We start from the raw sequence: 24,328 nt of genomic DNA, 5'->3' as shown, positions 1-24,328 counted from the left end.
TCCAAGCATAACCTTTTCCGGAACTTTCCCCACTATGACAGAACTAATGAAAGGAGGCTTTTTGCACTATCGCCCTTCCATAAATTAATTCCTCTTGGGGCTACTGCAAGTATCTTATATGTATATAGCCATTCTCCACTTACCTGTGAAGAGGAAAAAAATTAGGACCATGATCATGGTGTACCCGAAGTATAAAATGGTGCTGGCGGTTCCTGTGATTTGGAGTTTTGAGAAGAAGTAATGGACTGCATAGATGAGGAGATACATGGCTGTAAAGCTGCTGGTGAGGAATGCCCTCCACCACCAGTGGTAATCCTGAAACACAGCAGAATGGGAAAGGGTCGTCTGGGTGGACAGGGATGGGGGGGAGGAAGGCCACACACCACTGCAACGAATAAATGCCCAACCAACCTACTGTGAGAAAGGCTCCAGGATTTGTGTCCTTGTGGATGTACTGAAGCTTCCCATCTAATAATGGCCTCAGATGCTTTGAGCTCTGCAGAAATATTAAAGAGCTAAATCTGTGCCATGGGTTGGCCAGTGTTTTCGCCCTTAAAGGATGGGTCATGAGAGGAAAATACTTTGGAAACTATTATCTAAAATGATCACATCCCAACTTTTCCCATTCCCTCCCATCTCTAAAATTCAGATATCCTAAGCTACTAGCACAAAATAATATTTACTGTTAAAAAAAATTTGCTCAAACCCATTAGGCCCCAGTCAACATCTAAGTACCAGAGAAGTAGGGTGGTGAGAAAATAGCTTCTCAAACCCACGCCAAGGCTAAGACAATTTCTGCTTTGTGTCTGGCTTTTTTTTTCAACTGTACCATGGTATTCCTGAGAAGAAAAGAGGATAAGCAATGCCTAGCAGATGACTACGGTTATCAAGGTAAAATGGCTGCACCCCTGTCCCAGAGTTGTTACTCCCACTGGGCTGGGAGGAGGTTTGCCACGCACAGCACTAACAAGTGGATGGGCAGGAGAGCTGAAAGGGATGATGGCCATAAACTTGGGGTGGGCAGCACCATCAGAGGCAGAAGTGGTCCCTCCGTACATGGACATCCCTTCCCAGAGGTGACCACTCTTCCAACCGAGTGTGCGTGGACTTGGGAGGGAGCAAATCCAAGTGTCATATGGCAAACGGGCTATTCTTACTTTGTTTACATTGCTACTATTATTGCTGTTGTTACTTCTTTACTGTTGACTTTGGTCTATGGCTGACCAACCCAAAGATGTAGGCCCAGGGGCTGGTGGGCAAAGGTTCAGAGAGTGCTCTGACCCCCAAAGAGCCTGCGATAGCTAACTGTGAGGCCAGAGCAAGGAGAAGTCCATGGGCTTCCAGAATGTAGTTCGATCCATCGTTGTGACTGTGCGATCTCCAGATGCAGCTGGCCAGCCCCTCCACATGTTACAAGGCTCGTTAGGCTGCATCAGCCTCCCCACCCCCACAGCCTCCCAGCCCCACCTCTGCTGATGAGGTGCAATTCTTTATACCTGCACTATCAGACAAGCCCTTATCTTTCCATGTTAGAGGATTAATAGGAGGCAGCAGCAAGAGCCAGAGAGAACGGTGTTCTGTTTCTATTCGCTGTGTCTAGCTTTGACTGCATAACTACATTAGAGTCAAAAGACATCATTTAGAAAATCTATCCCCCTGGCACCGAGGACCATGGCTGCACACTAGCCAGCATCCCCCTCCCACCAGCCCAGCCCCTCTGCAGCACACCAAGCACTTTCAGAACAAAAACTTTCACCACCAAACTGGTTTTGCTGAAGGCTCCCTGCATGCCCTGCATTGCATATCTAAAGCAAAGGAGACTTGGTCTTTACCTCTGCACACAAGTGGAAATAGCAGAGCAAGACTGTAGCTTCTGAGCAGGTGATGAGAAGAATGATAAAGACCAGGAAGAGGAAGCCAAACATGTAGTACATCTGATGAGACCTGAAAAGCCAAAACAGGATAGACTTAGAGATCCATCTTTAACCTTGAAAACACACACACACACACACACACACACACACACACACACACACACACACACGGTTGCATGAAATCAGTGTCATGATGAAAACAGAAATTAACCAGTAATCTGTGTCAGATCAGTTTCCCATTTCTGCTGCTGCTAAATTTGTTCTGTTCTTGGACAGACTCTGCATGTTGGTTTTGCCAGCTGCTTTTCTTAGGACTACTGCAATGACCTTCCTCATTGGCCTCTGTGCTTCCAGAGAAGTGAATAATCCTAAACATAATTCTGTCCATGGCACTTTCCTGCTCAAGAAGCCTCACTGGCTCCCTATTGCCTCTAGGGTCAAATATAAATGCCTAAGTATGTCATTGAAAGTCCATTACACTCTAACTTACAACATGATTGCTCTAAAAAATGTCCAAATAATGCCATAGGAAAGTCCATTACAGGGGGCAGCTAGGTGGCTCAGTGGATAAAGCACCAGCCCTGGATTCAGGAGGACCAGAGTTCAAATCTAACCTCAAGACCTCAGCTGTGTGACTCTGGGCAAGTCACTTAACCCTCATTGCCCCATAAAAAAAAAGAAAAAGAAAAAAAAGAAAGTCCATTACAAACATTCTAGCTACTTTTCTAGACTAATTTCACATTATTGCTCAGTTGTATACTTTATGCATCAGCCTATTAGTTTTTTCCTGCATATAACATTCCAATGCCCACCTTTGTGCCTAGGCTCTCTTTCTTCACTTCTACCTCTTGGAAGCTAAGCCCTGAGCTCCTTTCAAGGCTCAGCTTAAGTACCATCTCCTACAAGAGGCTATTCATGGTTCCCTTACTGGCTAGTACTTTGTTTCCCTCTTCCCCATAACTCTTAATTTTACTTAGATTGTTGTACTTGTAGTCAATAAGATCTGAGTTCGAATCCAGCCTCAGATACTTACTAGCTATGTGACCCTGGACAAGTCACTTCACCCCTGTTGTCCCCAGTTTCCACATCTGTACAATGGGGCTAATGATAGCACCTACCTACTGGGGTTGTTGTGAGGACCAAAAAGGTCCCATATCAAAAGTGCTTTGCAAACCTTAAAATGCTACAGAAATTTAACTTTGTCACTGTTCAATCCCCCAGTAGAATGGAAGAATTTTAAGAGCAGGGCCTCTAATTTATGTCTTTCTAGACCCAGGATTCCCAGGGCCGAGCACAGTGCCTGGCATAGAGTTGAGACTTGCTACTACTGTCTGTCTCCTACACTTTTGCTGCCCAGTACGCCCTCACCTAGAGTCCATCACAGTCAGCAGCATTCAGGCTCTGCCTGTTGAAAGAGACACAATCACTTTTCAAAGTGGGAAACTGCAGATGCTAAGCCCTGGCAAGCCCAAGCTGCAAGAGAAAGCCAGTGGGCGGCATCCTGGGGACCGTGGGAAGTAGATGGCAGCAGGGGCCTTGCCAGGGTGGCGTAAGTGATTCGGACACAGCTGTGCCATCTCTGACTTACATTTTCAAGATACACAGGTTGCTAGCAAGTTGTAAAATGAAAATTAAAACAGCACCATGGTACCCTTAGCCATCTCTCGAATGCTCAAATAGAAAAACAACACAATCCAATATTGGTGAAGCTGGGAGGAAACAGGGATGCTGATGAATTTAGGGGGGGTGCTGAAAACGCTTCCGGCTTTCAGGAGAGCAATCACGTTCTCTATGGATGTTTATTTACCATACATATAGAGATGTATAGCACATATATCTATATATATGTACAGTACACACACACAAATACATACAAACATAAAAGTATTCAACAAACATCAAACACCTACCAAGGCACTGTGCTAGACACAGGGGATACAAAAACAAAACAATCCTCGCCTTCAAGGAGATTACACTCTACTGGGAAAGGGGATATAATACGTATCCAGATGAGTATAATAAAAAATAAAAAAATAGAGCAGCATAAAAACCAATACTAACAACTGGAGTGGGGGGAGCATGGGGAAGGCTTCCTGGAGGAGGCAGTGGCTGGGGTGATTACTGCCAAATACTCTAAGAGAAAAAGGTGAAGGACAATTAGCATCATGGCCAGGGGTGGGTGGGACCCTCCATGGAGATGCCTTAGCAAGCTCAAGCAGAGCCCTTAGTCTGGTTTGGCTACAACTATAGACACCAAAGGGATCTGGGAAAGGGAGCAGGATGAGATAAAGGCTGAAGGGCAGGAAGGAGCCAGGCCGAGGAGCTGGGAATGGCAATGGGGAGCCATGGAAGGGGGTCTGATAAGGAGAAGAGTATGATCAGGAGGGAGCTCTGGGGCTCAGGCCTTGAGCCAGTTATTCATTCTCCTAGCTGTAATAAGACCAAAGGAAAGATCCACAATATGCCTGGCCCCGAGCCACTGCCTCCTCAATGAGCTTCCCCGGAGGCACAGTCTCTGCCTGGCCTCGGTTTTGCTCATCTGTAAAATGAATGGGTTGGATTCAATGACTGAGCTCTGGTCTCAGCTCTAATGACCTATGAGCCTATATTCATGGGGAGAAACTAGAAACGAGGCAAATGTGCCGAATAAAATGGTCAGGCAAACTTGGGTACATTAACATGATGGAATACTAGTCTACAGCTATTCAAAATGCCAAGTATTGGGGTTAGAGTGATAGATGAGAAATAATTAAAATGTTAAGTGAAAAATGGGAAAGCCAAAGTATACAGATACTCTAATTACAAGTGTCTACAAATATATATTAAGTATAAAGCATATTAGAATATATAATATACATATGAAAATTAGAGACTGAAAGAACTAGAGGAATGTAAATGTTTGCTAGTTTTCCCATGCATGTGAACACACACACACACACACACACACACACACACACCAGGAGCCTGTGACTTCAGCATAGGAACTCTTTCCACAGGGGCAGCTCGGTGGCACAGTGGATAGAGCACCAGCCCTGGATTCAGGAAGACCTGAGTTCAAATCCGTCCTCAGACCCTTGACCCTGGGCAAGTCACTTAACCCCAATTGCCTCACCAAAAATAATAATAATAAAAAGAAAGAAATTGCCCAGACATCTCTTGCTGGTTGATGGGTTATGATTGAGAAACTCTCTCCACAGAGAGCAACCCATCTCAGAATGAGTCTGGAAGAGATCCCTGAGGCCCAGAGATATTAAGTGATTTGCTGGGGGTCAGAGATAGAACTGGAAGCCAGGTCCAAAGTCCAACATTCTCTCCATGATGCCATGCTGTATGCCCACCCCCTTCTCCTGCACCTTTCCCTCTATAGTACAAACAATTATCGAGTGCCTACTGTGTGCTCTGAATGTACACTGAGCTAGGGACTGGGAACACAAAGACAAAGAACAAAACAATCCCTTCTCTGGTTGGGGGAGACAAGTACATATAAAATACATACATATATATATATATATAATAAACGTGAAAGGAATAAATCCATCTATCTACAAAGCAGTTCAATATGAGGTAGTCTAGGGAGAGCAGCCAGGGACTCAAAGTCAAGAAAGGCTTAAGGCAGAAGGTGGTGGGTACCTGGAGCTCCCAGTGAAGACAGCAATTCTGTGAGAAGGGTGAGAGAGGAAGCCAATGTGGATACCGTGGCAATAATCTATGCAAGAGAGGATGAGGGCCTGTGCTAGGCTGGTAGTGAAAAGAATGGGCTCGATGCAAGAGACATTGTGGACATGGATGGGGCAAGATCTCACAGCTCATTGGCCACATGGGATGTGGGAGAGTAAGGAGTACAGGGAGATTCTGAGGTAGTGGGCCTGGGCAACTGCAAGCATGGTGGGGTCTTCAGCAGACACAGGGAAGTTTGGAAAAGAGGTGAGTTTTGGGGAAAATCACACACACACACACACACACACACACACACACACACACACACACACACGGATTATTTATGGCTGACTTTTTTTCTTTCTTTTTTTTGGGGGGGTGGGGGGCAATGAGGGTTAAGTGACTTGCCCAGAATCACACAGCTAGTGTCAAGTGTCTAAGGCTGGATTTGAACTCAGGTCCTCCTGAATCCAAGCCAGTGCTTTATCCACATATGCCTGACTTTCTTTGTTTTTTTGTCTGTCTGTTTTTAAGTGAGGCAATTGGGGTTAAGTGACTTGCCCAGGGTCACACAGCTAGTAAGTGTTAAGTGTCTGAGGTCAGATTTGAACTCAGGTACTCCTGATTCCAGGGCCGGTGCTCTATCCACTGCGCCACCTAGCTGCCCCTAAAGATTCTTGTCTTTGTTTTTTTTGTTTTGTTTTGTTTTTTAAAATGATGTACTTTTGTTTTTTTTGGTTTATTTTGCAGGGCAATGAGGGTTAAGTGACTTGCCCAGGGTCACACAGCTAGTAAGTGTCAAGTGTCTGAGGCCGGATTTGAACTCAGGTACTCCTGAATCCAGGGCCGGTGCTTTACCACTGCACCATCTAGCTGCCCCACCTGACTTTCAATCCCAGGCTGATTTCTGTCAGTCATTCAGAACATACTAGATCCTAAGGGACCTAAAATAGTTCTAGCAAAGGCTGAAATCTGGGGTGGGGGGCATTGTTGTCCCACCATTTGGAAAGGAAAGGAGAAAAGAGCACTGGATCACTGATTCAGGCACTCACACCCTCATAAATAAGAGCTTCTAGAACCCAGTGAGAAATATGAACACTCAGGACCTAATTCTCCCCCGACCCCCACCGGCTCCCTACCTCTCCCCATTTCCAGCTGATATTTACTGCTATTCCCCTTCATTAGTATCCAAGTGACTACACTGGGATATGAGGTATAAATTTTACAAAGTCTTCTGGGGATGAGGGCAAAAAACCATTAAATGCAAACCTCACTTTTGAGAAATCACATTTAAAGTTTATAGTCTCATTCTGGGGAATAGGTGGAATTTCTTTACATGGCAAGTATAACCAAAGTACATATTTTTTACTGGCAAGGAACACTAAATTCTAAGGAATTTCTCAATTTTGGCTTAAAAAAGGATTGTTCCATCAAAAACATCTGGAAAATACCATTCCCATCATCTGTTGTGCAGCCACGTTACAGGCTTTCCACCTTCCACACCTTCTGTGCCTCCTCTGGGCTGCTCAGGCTAAGGTGGGCTCTGACTGGTCATGATCAGGCCCAGTTTCTAAGGGCAAACACAATTAGCTTGCTGGAACTACTTGGGGCAAAGGCACAGAGCACCTCCATGTACACCAGCACTCCATAGGGGGGCACCTTTGCCCCAATCGCCACAAATCCAGCCACAGTAGGAACCCCCCACTTAGGCAGTTACTGGCAACCTCGGCCTAAACCCAGCCAAGAACCAGGAAGTAAACAAAAAGGCCCTGGAGCTTGGGCCATAACTCAAAGCCAGGGAACTAAAGCCCTTTCACTCTACTCGGCAGGAGAGGCCCTCATGCCTCTATTCAGAGCTACTGACTCTGAATTTACATGTAATTCTAACAACCTCAGGGAAGGTATTGTTCAGGCCACTGGGGCTTAAAAGCAGCATATAAGAAAAGGGAGAGGTGGCGGGGAGCTGTTAGAAGCAGGTCCACCTAGCCCAGATGTGGCACCTGACATCTGGGAGGGGTGGCCCCTCAAAAACAAGAAGCCCCACAAGCCAGAAACCACCCCAAAGTTGAAGGGTCCAAAGAAGTGGTGCCGCCATGACACTGTGACCCTGAATCATGAAGAAAAGGGTAAACCATATTCAGAGTCCTCAGTTTACACTTTAAAAAGATTTTGATCCCAAAAGAGCTTTAGAAAAGTCTTATGGGTTTGTTTTTTTTTTTTTGCTGGGATCCGCATGTGTCACAAGGATTTTGTTTTTCTTTCTTTTTCATTGGGGGCAGGGAAGAGAGGGTGTGTGGGAGGAAGAGAGAGAAGAGGGATTTTTGTGCATTGAAAGAAAAATTACATTTAAAAATATGTTTTTGTAAAAGGAATATGAAATCATGTCAAGACCCTGAAAAGGTCTGGGTGTTTGGAGGAGCATCGGTTACCTGGAAAAATCCCCTTTGGGGTAACACCTCATTTCTAGACTGTGGGGGAATAAGGTAGTTACTGTAGCCAAACTGATAAATTCTCAAAAAGCACAGGCATAGCCAACTCAGCAAATAAGAAGGTCCAGCTAAAACAATGTCTCCAATAAAGCAGAATCAATACTCACCAAATACTGTTCAGAATGAAAAAGAGTTGAATGAAAATACAGCCAAAGGGTAAAATGCCACCCATGATGATGCCAGGAAAGGGCTTCGTAAAGAAAGACTGCTTGGGGATCTGCCGAGGAATCTGGTTTGTACGAACTGGGTGCTCGATTGGCTTGAAGAGAAAAAGCAGCACAGGATGAAATCAAACCAACTTTGCACAAAGATAATCAGCACCAAGAATCTTAGAACATAACAAAACCCCGGACGCCTAGTACTTATCTACTCTAGCTCCCATTCCTGGAAGCACTAGGCCAACAATAACAGACACTTGTACATCCTATTTAGATTGCACAAGACCCATTACCCAAGTTTGGCCAGTAGATAACCTATCACAACAGGTGACAGTCCACAATGGCAGAGTTTTTCTTTAGAAATAAGCTCCACTTGCTATCCCGATGGTACAAGGTGTAACCTTGCTCTTTTCTGTCCTCCGGCAGGGTTAGAGTCCCACTCGAACGTCGTTGGCTTTCTGGAGTTTGTCCCAGCAGCCTCTGGCTATTTCTTTCGATAATTCTTTCATGACCTGGCCAGATTTGTATTTGTGCTTTTGGTCTGTTCTCCTTTCCCATCTGTGGGATCGGCTAACCCCAAGCCATAAACTGTTTGGATGGCTGCTTCTCTCTGGCTCTTGTACCTTGGCCCATTTGCCCACTGTATACATCTATTGCATTCCTGGGCTGGTAGGAGTCAGTTTTCCTACAATATGTTTTCTTAATTTTGACACATCAGAAAGAAGATTCAAAAATTCCATAGTTTGGGAAACACATTAACATATTTGGAAAAACATAAACATTAACAACTATTTTTTATGAAATAAAAATATTTCTTAAAAACATTTCCAAATTATTTGCTGTCCAGTGTTAGCAAGGGAAGCAATTTTTCTATCATAGGTATATACAGAAAAGCTATGTGGTACCGTAGGTTGAAGGACAGGCATAGAGTCAGCAAGACCTGGTCAAACCCTCCTTCTGACATATACTTGCCTTGTAAGCTCTTGATCACTTACTCCCTGGCAGTACAAACATGTGCCCCCATGTGATTTATTGATAAATTACCTATATAGTCTATTATATGAATGATTTAGGGGCATTATAGCACTTATGCAGAATCTTAATTAGGTAGATCTTAAAAAAGGAAGAGATAAAATCGAAATGATATTTGATCTGATGCTCTCCACATCCAGAAAAAAGAACTGTGGAATCTAGATGCAGATTAAACCAGACTGTTTCTACTTTTTTTGTTTTTGTTTTTTCTTTTTTGAGGCTTTCCCCTTTTGTTCTGATTCTTCCTTCACAATCTGACTAATGCAGAAATATGTTTAATGTGATTGTACATATATAACCTATATCGGATTCCTTGCTGTCTTGGGGAGGAGGGAGGGAGGAAGGGAGAAAAATTTGGAACTAGAAATCTTATAAAAAACAAATGTTGAAAACTCTTTACATGTAACTAGAAAAGAATAAAATACTTTTATGATTAAAAAAAAGATATTTGATCTGAGTCAACAGGGAGCCACTTAAGTTTACAGAGGGCAGTGAGAAGGTCAGAACTTCGATGTAATGAAATCACTCCAGTACAGGATGGAATGGAATGGGGAGAGACTTGAAGCAGAGAGACCAATTACTTAGAAGGTTCAAAAGTAGGGTGGTAGCAAGGAGAGTGGAGAAAAGGGGACATGGCACAAGAGATGTTGTGAAGATAAAAAGCAACAATATTTGGCAGTGGGTTGGTCACGTAGGCCGAGGGCAAGTGAGGAGTTAAGGATGACACCGAGGTTGTCAAGTTAGGTCACTGGGAGTCTGGTAATCTGGTCTCACCAGAAATAGGGAATTTGGGAAGAGGTGTGACGTTGGGGGAGGGGGAAGCACATGTGATTGCTCACCCTGTGCTATTCAATCCCACCAAAAACAACAACAAAACAACCAAAAATGCATAAAGGTAGGGAGAGTAGGGCTTACTCACTAGCAACTAGCAAGCAGAGACAGTCATAGAGGGGCCCCCACTACAGTACTCTTTCTTTCTTTCTCTTTCCCTCCTTCCTTTCTTTCTTTCTCTTTCCCTCCTTCCTTTCTTTCTTTCCCTCCTTCCCTTCTTTCTTTCCCTTCTTCCCTCCTTCCTTCCTCCCTCTCTCCCTCTTTATTTACCTACCTACCTACCTACCTACCAGGCAAGGGTAGCTGTGTTGGAGATAAGCCCATGACTGGCTATGGAGGGGTGGAGAAGCGAGGGATGTGACCTTTCTTCTCATCCTTTCATTAGTTAACCACACAGTCCTTGGAGGTTAAGCCACCAACCCTCTAGGGTTATTCCAATGCTCCCCACTTTGGAGAGCATGGTTCTTCGCAAACGTTTAAGACTCTTAAGTTATAAAAGGGGTACTGCTACAGCGGGGAAGTTTCCCCATTGGGAGTCCCTACGCTGATGAAATGATGGGCATCTAGAGACCCCCAAAATAACAAACACATCCCCTAAAGTCCTCCTGCAATGCCTCCTCATGCTGTGGAGGTGACATCAGGCCATCTGAGCAGAAGCCTGGCAAGAAAAGCTCTGCCTATAAGCTGGGCAATGGACCATATGTCTTTCATCAGAGAACCAGCCTAGCTAAACTGAGAGAGGCTCATCAGTAGAATGATGATGAATTTGTTCAGCCACAGCCACTCATGAAAACTGTCGCCTAAAGTGTAGAGAGGCGGGGCCCTGCGTCAGCAGCACAGCCCCAGGGAGTACCTGGCACCGCAGTGAAGGCCCGGAGACTGGAAGGCAGGACCAAGATAGCCGCAGTACATCAGTAAAGACATAGCTTTTCAGATGCTATTTAATGGTCAAATGAATAGTGCCAAAGCTTACCTGTTCCTTGAATCCAAAATATGCACCAATAAATGTTAAGGGGACTGAAATGCCGAACCACATCGCAAGGATGGCTACCAGGGTATCAAAGGGGATCGCGGCCGATGATCCCTTCACCCAAAGAATGAGATTCATGATGAAGAAATCCGCAAAGACGATGCTGGGGGAAGAAAAGTTTTGTTTTTGTTTTTTTTTTTTACAAAAGGATCTTCAAGAAAGTAGTTTCAGAAAAATGTCAGATATACTTGATACAAATGCTAAAGCTGCTTTTGGTAGGGAGGAGGTAATGAGTGGTAGCAAGGTCACACTTTCAACTGGTATTAAATCAAACCCTGCCAATTAACCACATGGTGGAGGCTTAAATTCAGTTAATTTACAGTGAGAGGCGTCGGCTTCCAGGGGCTTTTTAATTTAAATGAAAACAAAGGAAAAAACAGAAAAGAGATAGCAAATGAGAAAACATATCAAAAATCTGGAGGTGGAGACCCCCAAAAGGTCCTCTATCTATCTATCTAGTTCCCAGGCTCCAGTCAACTCAGAATCTAGAGTAGGGAAAGTCAAACAGTTGGGAACAATGGGCCAGTTGGGCAGGGTGGCCTAATAGGTGAAAGGGTGGCAGCTGCCACACTCACCTACCTCCCATCACCCAAGCCCACGGCACTGAAGGACCAGAGTTTGTGCCGCCGCCGTGCCCCCACACACACACACACACAATGGCTGAAGGCTAGAGTTACCAACCATACAAAAGAGAGCATCCCTAGGCTCATCTTTAGGCAGGGAGAGGAATGCAGCTTTCTTTGGGGGGTGCAGGTGTTCCAATGAAGCTCCTCCCCACAAGTACCAAATTCTACCTCATTGATCTGGAAGAAACTCAAATTTTCTTTGGTTTTTCTTGGGTCATTTCTTACCACAGCAAGTGACCTCATGGCTCTGTCTGCCCAGAATATACATATTTATACACTTACTACTCCTGCTGTCCTACAGGCTAGCTTGATGACTAAGAGGAAACATCTGGTCTTCCTTTTTTCTCCTTTTAGTATGAACTTTAAGCCCAAATCATGGAAACATTGGCTTTAGAATGCACAAGCCATGGTGCAACTGACCCCCAAAGGCCTCAGCAAGTATGAACTCAGGTCAAGGAGGAAGGAGTGAAATAGAATCGAAATGGGACTAAAACTGGAGTCCAGAGATCGGAGTTCAGATCTGTACTCTGTGACCATAGCCAAGTTACTCAACCTGAGTTTCAGTTTCCTCATTTGTAAAAGGGGAATAATAACCTTCCCACTGGCTCCATCACACGGTTGTTGTGAAGAGAGCACTTTGTCAACATTAACCACCAAATACAGTTATTCCATTCAAGAAGTGTCCCTGGTTCTTTTTTTCCCTACAACTTTTTTTAGGGGGGTAGAAGCATTCTTGGTATTAGGGGTGAAGGGAAGTGCTTATAGGGTTCAAATCTCCGGGCCTCAGTTTCTTCCTCTGTAAAATGAATAGGTGGGACCAGATGGCCTCTAAGGTCCCTTCTAACTCTAGGTCCTTTCCTAGATCCTGTCCATGACCTCCAATGGGCAGGTCACTTCCACCCCCTGGGCCTGTCTCTTCCAGCTCTAAAATCTAGAACTCTGTCCACGACCTTGAACAGGTCACTGCATCACCCCAAGCCTCAGTTTCCTCCTTTGTAAAATGAGACCAAATTGATAGCCTTTGAGACCCAATCTGACTCTAGATCTCTGAACCTGTGTGTGCCCTTGGGCAGGTACTTTACTTCACTGTGCCTCAGTTCTTCCCTCCTATCCATCATCTCACATCATTCAGCTGCCTTTGCCCCAAATCTAATTCACTATATTCTCTGAAGAGGTAGGACATTCTGGCTTGCTAAAACCCAATCTTCTACTTGAACTGTTGACCACATCCCCTCTCCTCATTTTCAGCAGATTTTCATCTTGGGGGTCCTGACTCTTTCCACCTTCCCCATCAGTTATCATCCTGTATCTGTCCTTCCCTCCCATCATCCTCCTGGGCACCTGGGCTCAGACCTTAGCATCACTTTCACTCACCTCACCAACCCACAAGCTGTTGCAGATTTTGTCTTCCTACCTTCACATCATCTTTCATATACATGACCTTCTCTCGCCCTCACACCATTAGGATCTTTAGGCCCTCATAAGCTCACTCCTTACTACTGCAGGAGGCTCATAATTCATTGGTCTCCCTGTCTCAAGTGTTCCTTCTCTCTAGTCTATCCTCCATTCAGCTGTCAAAGTGATTTGCCTAGGTCTATGTCACACACTCTCCTCAAGAAACTCAAATGGCTCCCTATTACCTGTAGGATCAAATACAGAGTCTGCTGTTTGGCATTAAAAGTCCTTCACAACCTGACCCCTTGTTGCTATTCCAGTCTTCTTACAACCCCCCTTCACACACACACACACACACTACAGTCCAGCCACACAATCCAGCTGTTCCTCAAAAATTGGACACCCCATCTCCCACCTCTGTACCTTTGCACTGGTTACCCCCAATGTTCTCCCTCCTCACCTATCAGTAGTAGTTCCCCTGGTTTCCTTCCAGAGACTTCCTGAGCCTCCCCATCTACTAATACCTTCCCATGTGAGATGACCTTCCAGCCACAGTGTATAGCTCTTATCTAGACTTTGTTATTTACATGTTGTCTCCCCCACGAGAACAAGGACTGTTTTTGCCTCTTTGTAACTTGAGCAGTTAGCACAGTGCCTGGAACGCAGGATGCACAAATGACTCCCTTGTTTCATGGAGCTGTTGAAATGCCTCGTTTGGTCATCATCACCCCATTACAATGCCATGGTTCTGTCTGTCCTGTAACACAACTTTGTTCTTTTTTATGACAAGCCTTCAGATTTTATTTACATTTTTTCCATTCTTTTCAGAGGATCTTTAATATAGGCCAACTCTTTCCATTTCTTGAAATTTTTTCATCAGAACAGTCCTTGTTCCCAGTCTTAAAGCCCTGGCAAAGAGAACACTGCCTCCAATTCCTGTGTTCCTTTTACCATCACTGAGATACATTTAGACAACATCCCTCCTGGGTGCAGCGCACAGCAGTCACCTTATTGTCTAGTTTAGGAGAGAGGATTCTGGGAATCTAGACTCCAATGCCAGCTAGGCCCACCCTCTCATTTGACAAAGGAGACACAGTCAGAGGAAAGGACTTGCTCAAAGTCATACACAGAATCCTGGATCTAGAGCTGGGATGTCAGAAGCCATTTGAAAGATGAGGAAACTGAGGCGTAGGAAATGAAGCTTGTCCAAGGTCACACAGGTGGTATGCAACAAGATCAGAATTCGAACCCAGGTCTTCTGACATCAGTCAGGTCTCTTTCCACTGTGCCAAGCTACAGGTAGCATCTGCTGAGGGCCATGGGAGTGTTAGCTATGAGGACAACAGAGAAGGGAGCAATCAGGGAAAACTGGCCCAGGGAAGCTTTTACCTGAGATCAAGATGGAAGTATGCCCACCCTTGTTCAGGGACCCAAGATCAATATGGCTGGTATGAAGGGCTCATGTGCTATATCGGGAGATACTACTGGAAAATTGAATGGGGGCCAAATGATGGGGACCTGGAATGCCAAAGCTAAGGAATTTGCCATTTATTTTCTAGGTAATGGAGAACCGCCCCCCCCAAAGGTTTTGGACCAGGCACAGAAAAAGGGAATGGACTAGGGGTGAAAAAGACAAGACTCAAACCCAAGATTCAGGTTTCAGCTCTGCTTCTTATGGAAGGAACAAAGGACCATGGAATTGGAATAGAAAGGGACCTAGATCATTGAAACCAACTGCCCCCCCCCAAGATCCAAGGTAGGGAAGTGACTGGCCCAAGGTCATATAGCAAGTAAGTGCCAGACACTGGAGTCAAGCCCTGATCCCTTTCTGGCTCCAAGCCCAACACCCTAGCCACTCCACTGTGCTGCTTCTGTACTTCTAGGAGGATCCACTGTCAAAAGCACTCAATGATTACTAAGATAGTGTTGTCAAGAGATGAATCTGGCAGTGAGGCCCCAGTTAAATTGGAGCTCCCTTCACTGGCTAAGATGGCGGGATGGATGTCCTAGCGGTCTGGACTGAAAACAGAGCTTGAGGGGTCCGGCCAGAAGTCAGAGGCTTGCAAAGCACACAGCTCTGGCCAAAGGAGTCCCCAAAGTTCACAAGTTTACAACCACCAAATTGTCCCAAATGCTTTTCCAGATGTTCTGTTCTTCTGAGGCAGTAGGCAAATCCAATGAGGGCTCCTAATGCTTTCTTCCAAGTCCCTCTTCTCCTCTCCTTTGTTTTAGGGGCTGAAATCACCACTACCACCACCACCACCTACCTCCCCAGTGTGTGCTACACTCACCTCCACTTCTGAGCCCGGAGTTTCATTTCTACTCTCCCTATTTATTACCCTTTCCCTTCGTTACTATTCCTTGAGGTTGCCACTTCTTTCCTCTCTACCTCACACAAAACAGTTTCTTCTTCTTTCTGAGGCTATCTTTTCCTTTTTCCTTTATGTATTCTCTTGTCCCTCTTTCCCCAGCTACCACCAGAAATCCACCTTCTCCTCTGTCTTCCTATTCATTCCCAAATCCCTCTTGTACTCCTTCTCCCTCATTTGGCCATACTCCCTGCATCCACCTGGCTGAGTCCTGGGACTGTGTACTCAGAGAGTTGATCTGGGGCCCTGGGAGCCAGGCTAGCTGTGCTAATTTCCCATACATCTTGGCCAAATCTCGAGTGGCTTCTATCTGTCCCCCTTCCTTCCCATGGAGACGATGAGGCACAATCCTTGTCCTCACAGCTCCTCAAGAGCCCACATGAAGGAATAAGTGAGCGTCATCAAAAGGCTGTGCTCAAGTCCAGCCCAGATGCCTGTCTGAATTGTACCAGCTGAGCCTCCCCCCAATTTCTCATCCTTAAAAAGGGGACATTGTTCAGCAGGCAATGGGCCCATGGCAACAAGTGCACAGGATGCGTCCCAGAACATCAGAAGGGGTTTGTGGTCAATGTGCTGGAGAACAGCTCTGTGTGGAAGCCCAACGAGCTGACCTGGGAATCAGAGGAAAGCTAGGGGAGTTGGCTTAAGCTCAGAGGAGCTCAAAGAGAAGACCAAATCCATGCCTGGGCAGGAAAAGGGCAGATGGAGAAGGCCTGAAAGGAAGTGATCTGCCAACTGACGAGCAAAAGCTGGGGCCAAAGGGACAGAGAGATAGAGACCCTAAGCCAAGGGCAGCCTCGTTCGGGACACCCCTGCTTCTGTTCCCCAGAGACTGAAACGGGAAGAGAAAAAACAGACTAATCCTTCTGAGCACTCTAACCACTGCCAACATATACCTCCCCAAAAGAGACTGAAGGAGGTTAATGGCTGGGTTCAGCCTAGTGGGGCTAATGGGATTCCAGAAGCAGTTTTGTCTCTCCCGAAATTCTTCACCTGCTTGCTAATGCTTCAGCTCCTTCAAGGATGGAGAAGCTTTCCATTCCCAATTAGGAGTCAAAGGCCGATTGACAACAGTTTTGTGTGAATGAGTTTTACAGAGCAATCAGTTAGTCAATAGACGCTTTTCCTTAAAGACAGTATCAGGCAGTGGCAAGAGTACAGGGCAAGGAGTTAGAAAACCTCAGTTCTAGGCATGGATGGAACAGCTGGAAGCTATGTGATCTCATACCAGTCACTTGACATTATCAAACCTCAGTTTCTTCATCTGGGAAATGGAGGTGCTAATTCCCACCCTGACCATTTCATAGGGTTATAAGGAGCCTCAAATGAAATAAGAGATGCCAAGGTTTGTTTTTTTGTAAAGTGCCGCTGTTGACAAGTGGGAGGGAGGACAGAGCCCAGACTAACAGAGGATGGCTGGATATGGCTGGGCTGTGATCCATATCGTATCTATCTCACAGGTACCCGGGTGTTTAGATGCTGTCTCACCCATCACAATGGAAGCTCCAAGGGAGCAGGGGCCATGTCTTTGTCTTTCTTTGTAGTCTCAGGGCTTAGTACTGTGCCTGACTCATGAGAAGCTTAAAAAACACTTGTTGACTGACAGGATGGCATCCTTGAAGGGAATCTCTGCATCAGTGAGAGTGCAGACACAGGTGAGTATCATTGGGGTGATTATCTTCTATGGCTCTTGAATATTTCTAGCTTCTCACCCTACCACTCTACTGTAACTGATCTCTCAGAGGTTAGCAAGCAATGCAACGAGGGAAGCAGCTTTGGCAAACCTTAAGCATTAGCTTTCGGTGGTGGCGGCAGCTCTTCACAGCTTAATGGCCTTTTCTGGCCTCATCCTTTCTGACTTCTGTAGCTTTTTGACGGCATTACTCCAAACTCAGCCCTCTTTGGAAAGTCCCTATTACTGTTGAAGGCACCACCACCCTCCTGGGTCCCCAGTTTTGAAAGCTTCTCACTCTCACTCACACCACATATCCAATCAGTTGCCAAATCTTGCCATATTGACCTCCACAAACTCTCTTGCATCCAAGCCCTGGACTCTCCTCACAAAACAGGACACTGAGGTTGTGAGCCTGGCTGACCAGGAGGACTGTGGGAGAGGAGGCTGGTAATTGGTGGGATTGGAGATCCCAGGGTGGTCAATGTGCTGAAAATGCTAAGGAGGAATGGGATCAAAGGTATGTGTGGAGGAGGCAGCCTTGACAAAAAGCAGACAGTCATCCCTTCAGAGTCTGGGGGGGGGGGGGTACAGTTAGTTGAGTGATGTGGAATCTGGATCAGGGCACAAGAGGGCACTCTAGGCAAATGGCCTCAGGTTTGTCAGGGAAGTAGGAGGTACGGTCACCAGCTGAAGGGGTGAGGGCAGGGGTGGGAGCCATGCCAGGAGAGTCTTGAGGAGAGGCCTGAGAGGCCAGGTTGTGAAGGGCTTTAAATGCCAGAGGCCTTTCAATTTGTGACAGGCAAGCACTAGTTTATTTGGCAGGGAGGGTGGGGAAAGACGTAATACAGCTAGAACCATGCTTTAGAAAAATCACTTTGGCAGCTAAGTAAAAGGAGGATTAGAGTGGGGGAAAGACTTCAAAGCAGGGAGACCAATTCAATGAGTCAATAAGAATTTCTTAAGCGCCTAGTACGTGCTGGGCAGCGTGCTAAGCAGTGGCTATTGTGATAGTCCAGGGGAGAGGGTAATGAGGGCCTGCACCAGGACGGTGGTGTGTCAGAGAAAAGAAGGGGACACACACAGCAAAGATGTGAATGAAGAGAAAAGCAAGAAAATTTGGCAGGAGAGCAAGGAGTCCCAGATGACACCAAGGCTGCAAACCTGGGTGACTGGGAGGATGATGGTGGTGCCCTGAACATTAATGGCAGAAAGGGGCAGCTAGGTGGCACAGTGGATGGTGCACCAGGCCTGGAGTCAAGAGGACATGAGTTCAAATCAGACCTTAGACACTTACTAGTTGTGTGACCCTGGACAAGTCACTGAACCTCAATTGCCTCCCAAAGAAGCCCACAATAATGGCAGAGTTTGGAAGAAAAGATAATGAGCTCTGCTTTAGAATATTGCATATGAGATGCCTGTGGGACACCCAGCTTGAAATGTGCAATGGTAGTTGGTGATGTGGGACCAGAGGTCAGGAGAAAGTACTGCAAAGGTATCCCCAAACACCCAGTACAGTACTTGGCATGAAGTATGCAAAGAAATACTTGTTGATTGGCTGATCACCCTCTCTTGGCTGCCATGACACTGCTCTCTTTGGCCATCCTGCCAGTCTGATTGGGCTTTTATATCCTGCCCTCTAAGAAGAGGCTCTATCCCAGGCCTCCTTTCTTCCCTTCTGTCCTCTCCTTAGTGACAACTGCTACCACGGTTTTGATTATCATCTACATACAAATGAGTTCCACAAGTGTGTAAATGAGCCCTCCCTGAGTGCCAAATAAATGCCCACTCGATATCACCTCAATATCATACTGACATTTCAAGTTCAACACATCCAAAAAACAATGCATCAGTCCTCCTAAACCCATCCCTTCTACCACATTCCTTACTTCTCTCCTGGCTCCCAGCTTCACAGTCAGTCATCTTGGACTCTTCCTTCTTTCTCACTGGCAACAATCAATCAGCCATCAATTCTCAGTGATCCCACACCAGCCACCAGAGCCACCATCCCCTTTTCTCACCTCACAGTGACTCTGCCTTCACTCAGGGGCTTAGCACCTCTTGCCTGACCTACTCTAACAGCTTGCTACTTAGCCTCCCTGCTCCCAGGATCTCTCCTCCACACAGCTGCCAAAGCAATTGTCCTCTGACTGTGTCACTTCCCCTGCTCCAAAGCCTTGGAGGAAAACCGGTGATTCCGTCCTCATTGCTTCCAGGACACAATCTAAACGTCTCAGCCTGCCAGTTAGGGCTCCCCAGAGGATGCCTCCAACCTGCTTTTCTGGCTTTCTTTCCTACAGAATAAGGAATGGAAGGGATCACAAACATACCTTACTCCTTGATAGCCAGCAACGCTCCAGCTCTCCACAGACCTATTTTGATCAGTGGGCGGGACTAGATACTCACTACCTGCTTCTCAGGAGTGAGTATCATACTGACCTTCCCTCTGCTGCTGTGAAGGGTGGGACAATCTACTGCCTCCTGGTTCCCCCCAGAAGTCCTGGGATTCTGGGTCATAAGCTACCTAGTCTAAATTTCCCTTTCCTGGCTACCACTCCCTGTTCCCTCATCCCTAGCCCTCTCACATCCCTAACCTGACTCTTATAGTGGCACAGTAGATAAGAGTGAAGGACTTGGGAGTCAGGAATACCTGAGTTCAAATCCTGCTTCAGGCATTAACTAGCTATGTGACCTTGGGTAAGTCATTTAAGTTGTCTACCTCAATTCCCCCATCTGTAGAATGAAGATAATAACAGCACTTACTTCCCAGGGTTGTTGTGAGGTTGAAATGAGATAATATTTGTAAAGGTCTCTGCAAACCTTAAATTGCTATATAAATACTAGCTATTATTAGCTAATATGTTGAGCAGCTACATACTGCATTCACCAGAACACTGGGCCTGAAGTCAGGAAGACCTGAGTTCAAATCCTGTCTCAGAGACTGCTTATTGGCTAGATGATCCTGGGTAATTCACGTAATCTCAATTGCCTCAAAAAAAAATCTCTCTCCTTCACGAATGCTCCCACCAGCTAACTAGCCTTGTTCTGAGGTGACCAGGTAGCCAGTATTCTCCTTCAAAAACAAAAACTCCTCTATCCTAGGTACATCAACATAGCTTGACCTAATATTACCTAGCTTCTATTCCCTCTGAGTATAATAGAGAATGAATGGAGAAGTCCTGGGCTCAAGCCTGGCCGTGGAACCCTGGCCAAGTCACCTAACCTCTCAGTACTCCCAAGAACTCTTTGACAGTCTAAGTCATCAAGATACGTTGCCTACCCGCAAAGGTCAGAGGTCTCTTCACCCAGGCGTTCCCTATACTCTCGAGACCTCTGGTCTGTTCCCATACCTATCCCTTTAATCACTGCCATTTTTTCCTAAGTCTTCTTCCAGTGTCTCTCTCTCTCTCTCTTGACAAGGTTGATCACCAACCCTGATCCAATTCTCTACAAGTGGCTTAAGAGCAGAAGAGCTCATGACTTGCTTCCTGCTCCTTGTTGGTCCTTTGAAAACAACACTGTGGATTTTGCCCCTATTTGTGGATTTGTGAGCCATTTGGGGTTAAGGTTAAGAAAAGGCCAATGCTGTCATTATAATATTATGTTTATAAACATTTAGTGCTTGATTTTTTAACTGCTTTGCTTTTTTTTTGGACAATAGTTGGAATGGAAAACACAAATTTAAGGTCTACAGCCTGAACTGCAACTCTAAAATATATAGAAATGTCTTCATGATTATAAACCTTGTGACTGAACTGGAATAATACAAGTAGAGGGGATAAATAATTTATCCAGCTCTTGCTCTGTAAATCAGATCTTTTAGATTACAAGTTGGGTGGAACAAGGTCTAATAATAAATAGCACAGTCTTTACTGTAGCTTCACAATCAAAAAAAAAAAAAAAGAAAAGAAAAGGCCCATGCTGGAGGCAAGTGACCTCTGGAAGGCCCCCAAGGACAACACCTTCTCACTCTCCAGGTCAGGCCTCATGTTCATTCTGTTTTACTTGCAAAATCAGGGAATAGAGGCAGATGATTCTGGCCCCCCAAAAAAGCTTTCTTGCCAAGTGGGCATCCTGCTGAAATGGCCACTATTCAAATCTCTGGATTCTGCCCCCATGCATGGCCCACAAACTCAGAGAGAAAGAAGGCCACAAGGTGACAAGAGCCAGTGTCTTCTATATCCCTCATGGCAAGTTGGCCTCTCAGCTTTGCATTTCAAGGCTGAGTCACCAACTGGCATAAAATCTCCCCACAACGAGCTCCTCTAATTGGCAAAGAAATCTGATTCTTCCTCCTGCACGGCAGAATGCCACCCACAAAAATGAGGGAGAATTTGTTTTAGCACAAGGGGAAGAATGACCTGCGAAGAGTTGCTTTTCCAAAAGGTAAACCCTTACTTTTAAAAACACATGACATGGGGCAGCTAGGTGGCACTGCAATGGATAAAGCACCAGCCCTGGATTCAGGAGGACCTGAGTTCAAATTTGGCCTCAGATACTTGACACTTACTAGCTGTGTGACCCTGGGCAAGTCACTTAGCCCTCATTGCCCTGCAAAAGGAAGGAAGGAAAGAAGGAAGGAAGGAAGGAAGGAAGGAAGGAAGGAAGGAAGGAAGGAAGGAAGGAAGGAAGGAAGGAAGGAAGGAAGGAAGGAAGGAAGGAAGGAAGGAAGGAAGGAAGGAAGGAAGGAAGGAAGAAGAAAGAAAGAAAGAAAGAAAGAAAGAAAGAAAGAAAGAAAGAAAGAAAGAAAGAAAGAAAGAAAGAAAGAAAGAAAGAAAGAAAGAAAGAAAGAAAGAAGGAAGGAAAGAAGGAAAGAAGGAAAGAAAGCCCACACATAACAGAATTTGGCATTTAAGGGATCACCAATTTATCGCTGGAGTAAGAAGACCTGGATTTCAGGTCTTTGCCACTTATCTGCCTTGTAACCTTGAACAAGTTCCTTCTCCTCCCTGAACCTCAGTTTCCTCCTCTGCAAAATGAATGAGTTGCACTTCATGGCCTCTGAGGTCCCTTCCAGCTCTAGGTCTAGAATGCTATGTGTGACCCTGAGCAAGTCACCTCATCTCCCTGGGCCTCAGTTTCTTCCTCTGTAAAATGCAAAGGGGGTGGTGGTGGTGTCCTAGATGGCCTCAGAGGGCCCTTCCTTTGATAACACTATTTTCTGACACTGAAGTAATTTTTCCATGACAGCTACAGGAATTAGTTAATAAGGATGGGCAGAAACTGCACCCCAATCACAATAACCAACTGCAAAAAGCAACAAGGGAAATGTTTTTCCCATGGTCCACGATTTGCCCTTCCAACGTGACACAGAAGGCATCTGAGAGTTTATGAAACTTCTTGAATGACGGCCTAGCACTGTAGCCAATAACTCTTCTGACTAAAGGCAAGATGTTCAATGCACAGAAAAATGAAGAGAACACGGAAATAACAGAAAGAGCTACTCGGCAAACATGGTAGCAATTAATCACTTCACTGCTTCCTCATTATTATCTATAATGATTTCTCCAAGGCAAAATACCCCCAAAAAGGATCAATTCCAAAAGATGGCACCTCAGATACTAACCCGGGGCATAACAGTGCTGTCAGCAAAACATTCGTCTTCCACTTTTCACCTCGAAATGCTGAGGAAGAAATGGAAAAAGTCATCATTACTCAAGAAACCTGATTAAGCTATTTTCCAAATATTTTATAGTGACAAAGGTACCATTTCATTCCCATAGCTATGCCACAATTCCCCTATTGACTTATAATTTGAAAAATGCTATTTTAAGGTCCTTTAATCCTGACAGTGAACACGCCGAGTAAGTGGAATGAGAACTCTGGCTATACTCACTCTTATACATCTTAGCAGACACATAGCCGGCAGGAGTTCCCAGCAGGACCCACAGTACGACTGCACAGGTCATTAATGCACCTCGATTGGCAGGTGAAAGAAACCCAAGGCAAGCTAAAACTAAAGGCATGAAAAAAGAATATTCAACCGGTGAAAATAATCACTTTGCAATTACACAGTGCTTTATAGTAAATTAAGTGTAACTCAATTAGGATTTCACGTTATACGCAGCAGCAACAAAGGAGATTCTCAGGGGGCCGATAAGTGAGTGGTACTTCAAACAAATTATAATAATTTAACTCACCTCTCACCATTTTTTTGTAAGGAAAAGTATGATTTTTAAAGAAAAGCAAGTGAGGTAAGTTTTGAAGTTGAATGAATTTCACATTTTTGCTTTGGGAGGTTCAAATTTAGAGAAAATATTTTCCCAGTGTCACCCCCAACCAATACCATAAACTCTAGTGAGAGTTTATTTTTCTCAAAAAGGTTCAAACAGAAATGGAGATGTGAGGAGAAGGAGGGGGGGAAATCAGTGTAAGAATAATGGTGAGAAAAAGGAATCTAAGGAATGTACAAGCCTAAGCAACAATATGAAAATCAGAACTAGCAACTGAAAACCAAGGAGGGAGGGAGAGAAGACAAAAAGAAGCCAACAAAGGAAGGTGAAAGGTGGAAGCCAGGGCATTTTCCCCCTTTCCTTGTATTAGGGCCTACCATACCCCTCCACAAAAATGGCAGACTTCTCTCTAGGCTTATGAATTAAGGTATTTCAAGATCTTCCACCAATCCCAGGCCCATCACAGAGGACATTCCACTGATATGTAAAAGAATTAAAAGAGGTAAGCTGATAAATTAAGGAAAGCACACAGCTACATTTAGCTAAGCCTAACAGTCAATGGTTTTAGTTTTATGATAAACACTATGCAAAAAGGAATCTATTTACTAGCTGTTTGACCCTGGGCAAGTCATTTAACCCTCATTGCCCCGCAAAAAAAAAGGGACTCATTTATCCTATTGCTTGCCTTCTCAATGGATGGGGAGGGGGGGGTTGGAGGGAGGCTGAAAGTATATATTAAAATAACAAAACAAAACAAAGAATATATTAAAAAACCAAAATATTTGGGCAGCTAGGTGGCACAGTGGATAAAGCACTGGCCTTGGATTCAAGAGGACCTGAGTTCGAATTTGGCCTCAGATACTTGACACTTACTAGCTGTGTGACCCTGGGTTTTGCCCTGCAAAACAAAACAAACAAAAAACCAAAATATTTTTAAAGGACTCATTTAATAACTGTATTTTTAAACATCTTATTTGGTATTTTTTAATGTTCAATGATAGAATTTATTTCATATTTATAGC

General features: G+C 45.0%; 1 protein-coding gene across 1 annotated transcript in view; it reads right to left on the bottom strand.

Moving 5' to 3' along the window:
• Nucleotides 1–24,328, bottom strand: part of LOC122733672 (transmembrane 9 superfamily member 2-like) — an 86,705-nt gene that overhangs the window by 7,483 nt on the left and 54,894 nt on the right. Inside the window, exons 11-16 of the mRNA XM_043974273.1 lie at nucleotides 22,970–23,089; nucleotides 22,700–22,757; nucleotides 11,015–11,174; nucleotides 8,128–8,279; nucleotides 1,833–1,944; nucleotides 144–315 (exon numbers count right to left, since the gene is read on the bottom strand). Coding sequence (XP_043830208.1) covers nucleotides 144–315; nucleotides 1,833–1,944; nucleotides 8,128–8,279; nucleotides 11,015–11,174; nucleotides 22,700–22,757; nucleotides 22,970–23,089 — 774 coding nt within the window. The remainder of the gene's footprint in view (nucleotides 1–143; nucleotides 316–1,832; nucleotides 1,945–8,127; nucleotides 8,280–11,014; nucleotides 11,175–22,699; nucleotides 22,758–22,969; nucleotides 23,090–24,328) is intronic.

The sequence above is a fragment of the Dromiciops gliroides genome, chromosome X (assembly GCF_019393635.1).
Source record: "Dromiciops gliroides isolate mDroGli1 chromosome X, mDroGli1.pri, whole genome shotgun sequence".
Lineage (NCBI taxonomy): Eukaryota > Metazoa > Chordata > Mammalia > Microbiotheria > Microbiotheriidae > Dromiciops > Dromiciops gliroides.
This window is presented reverse-complemented; position numbering and strand designations above follow the sequence as displayed.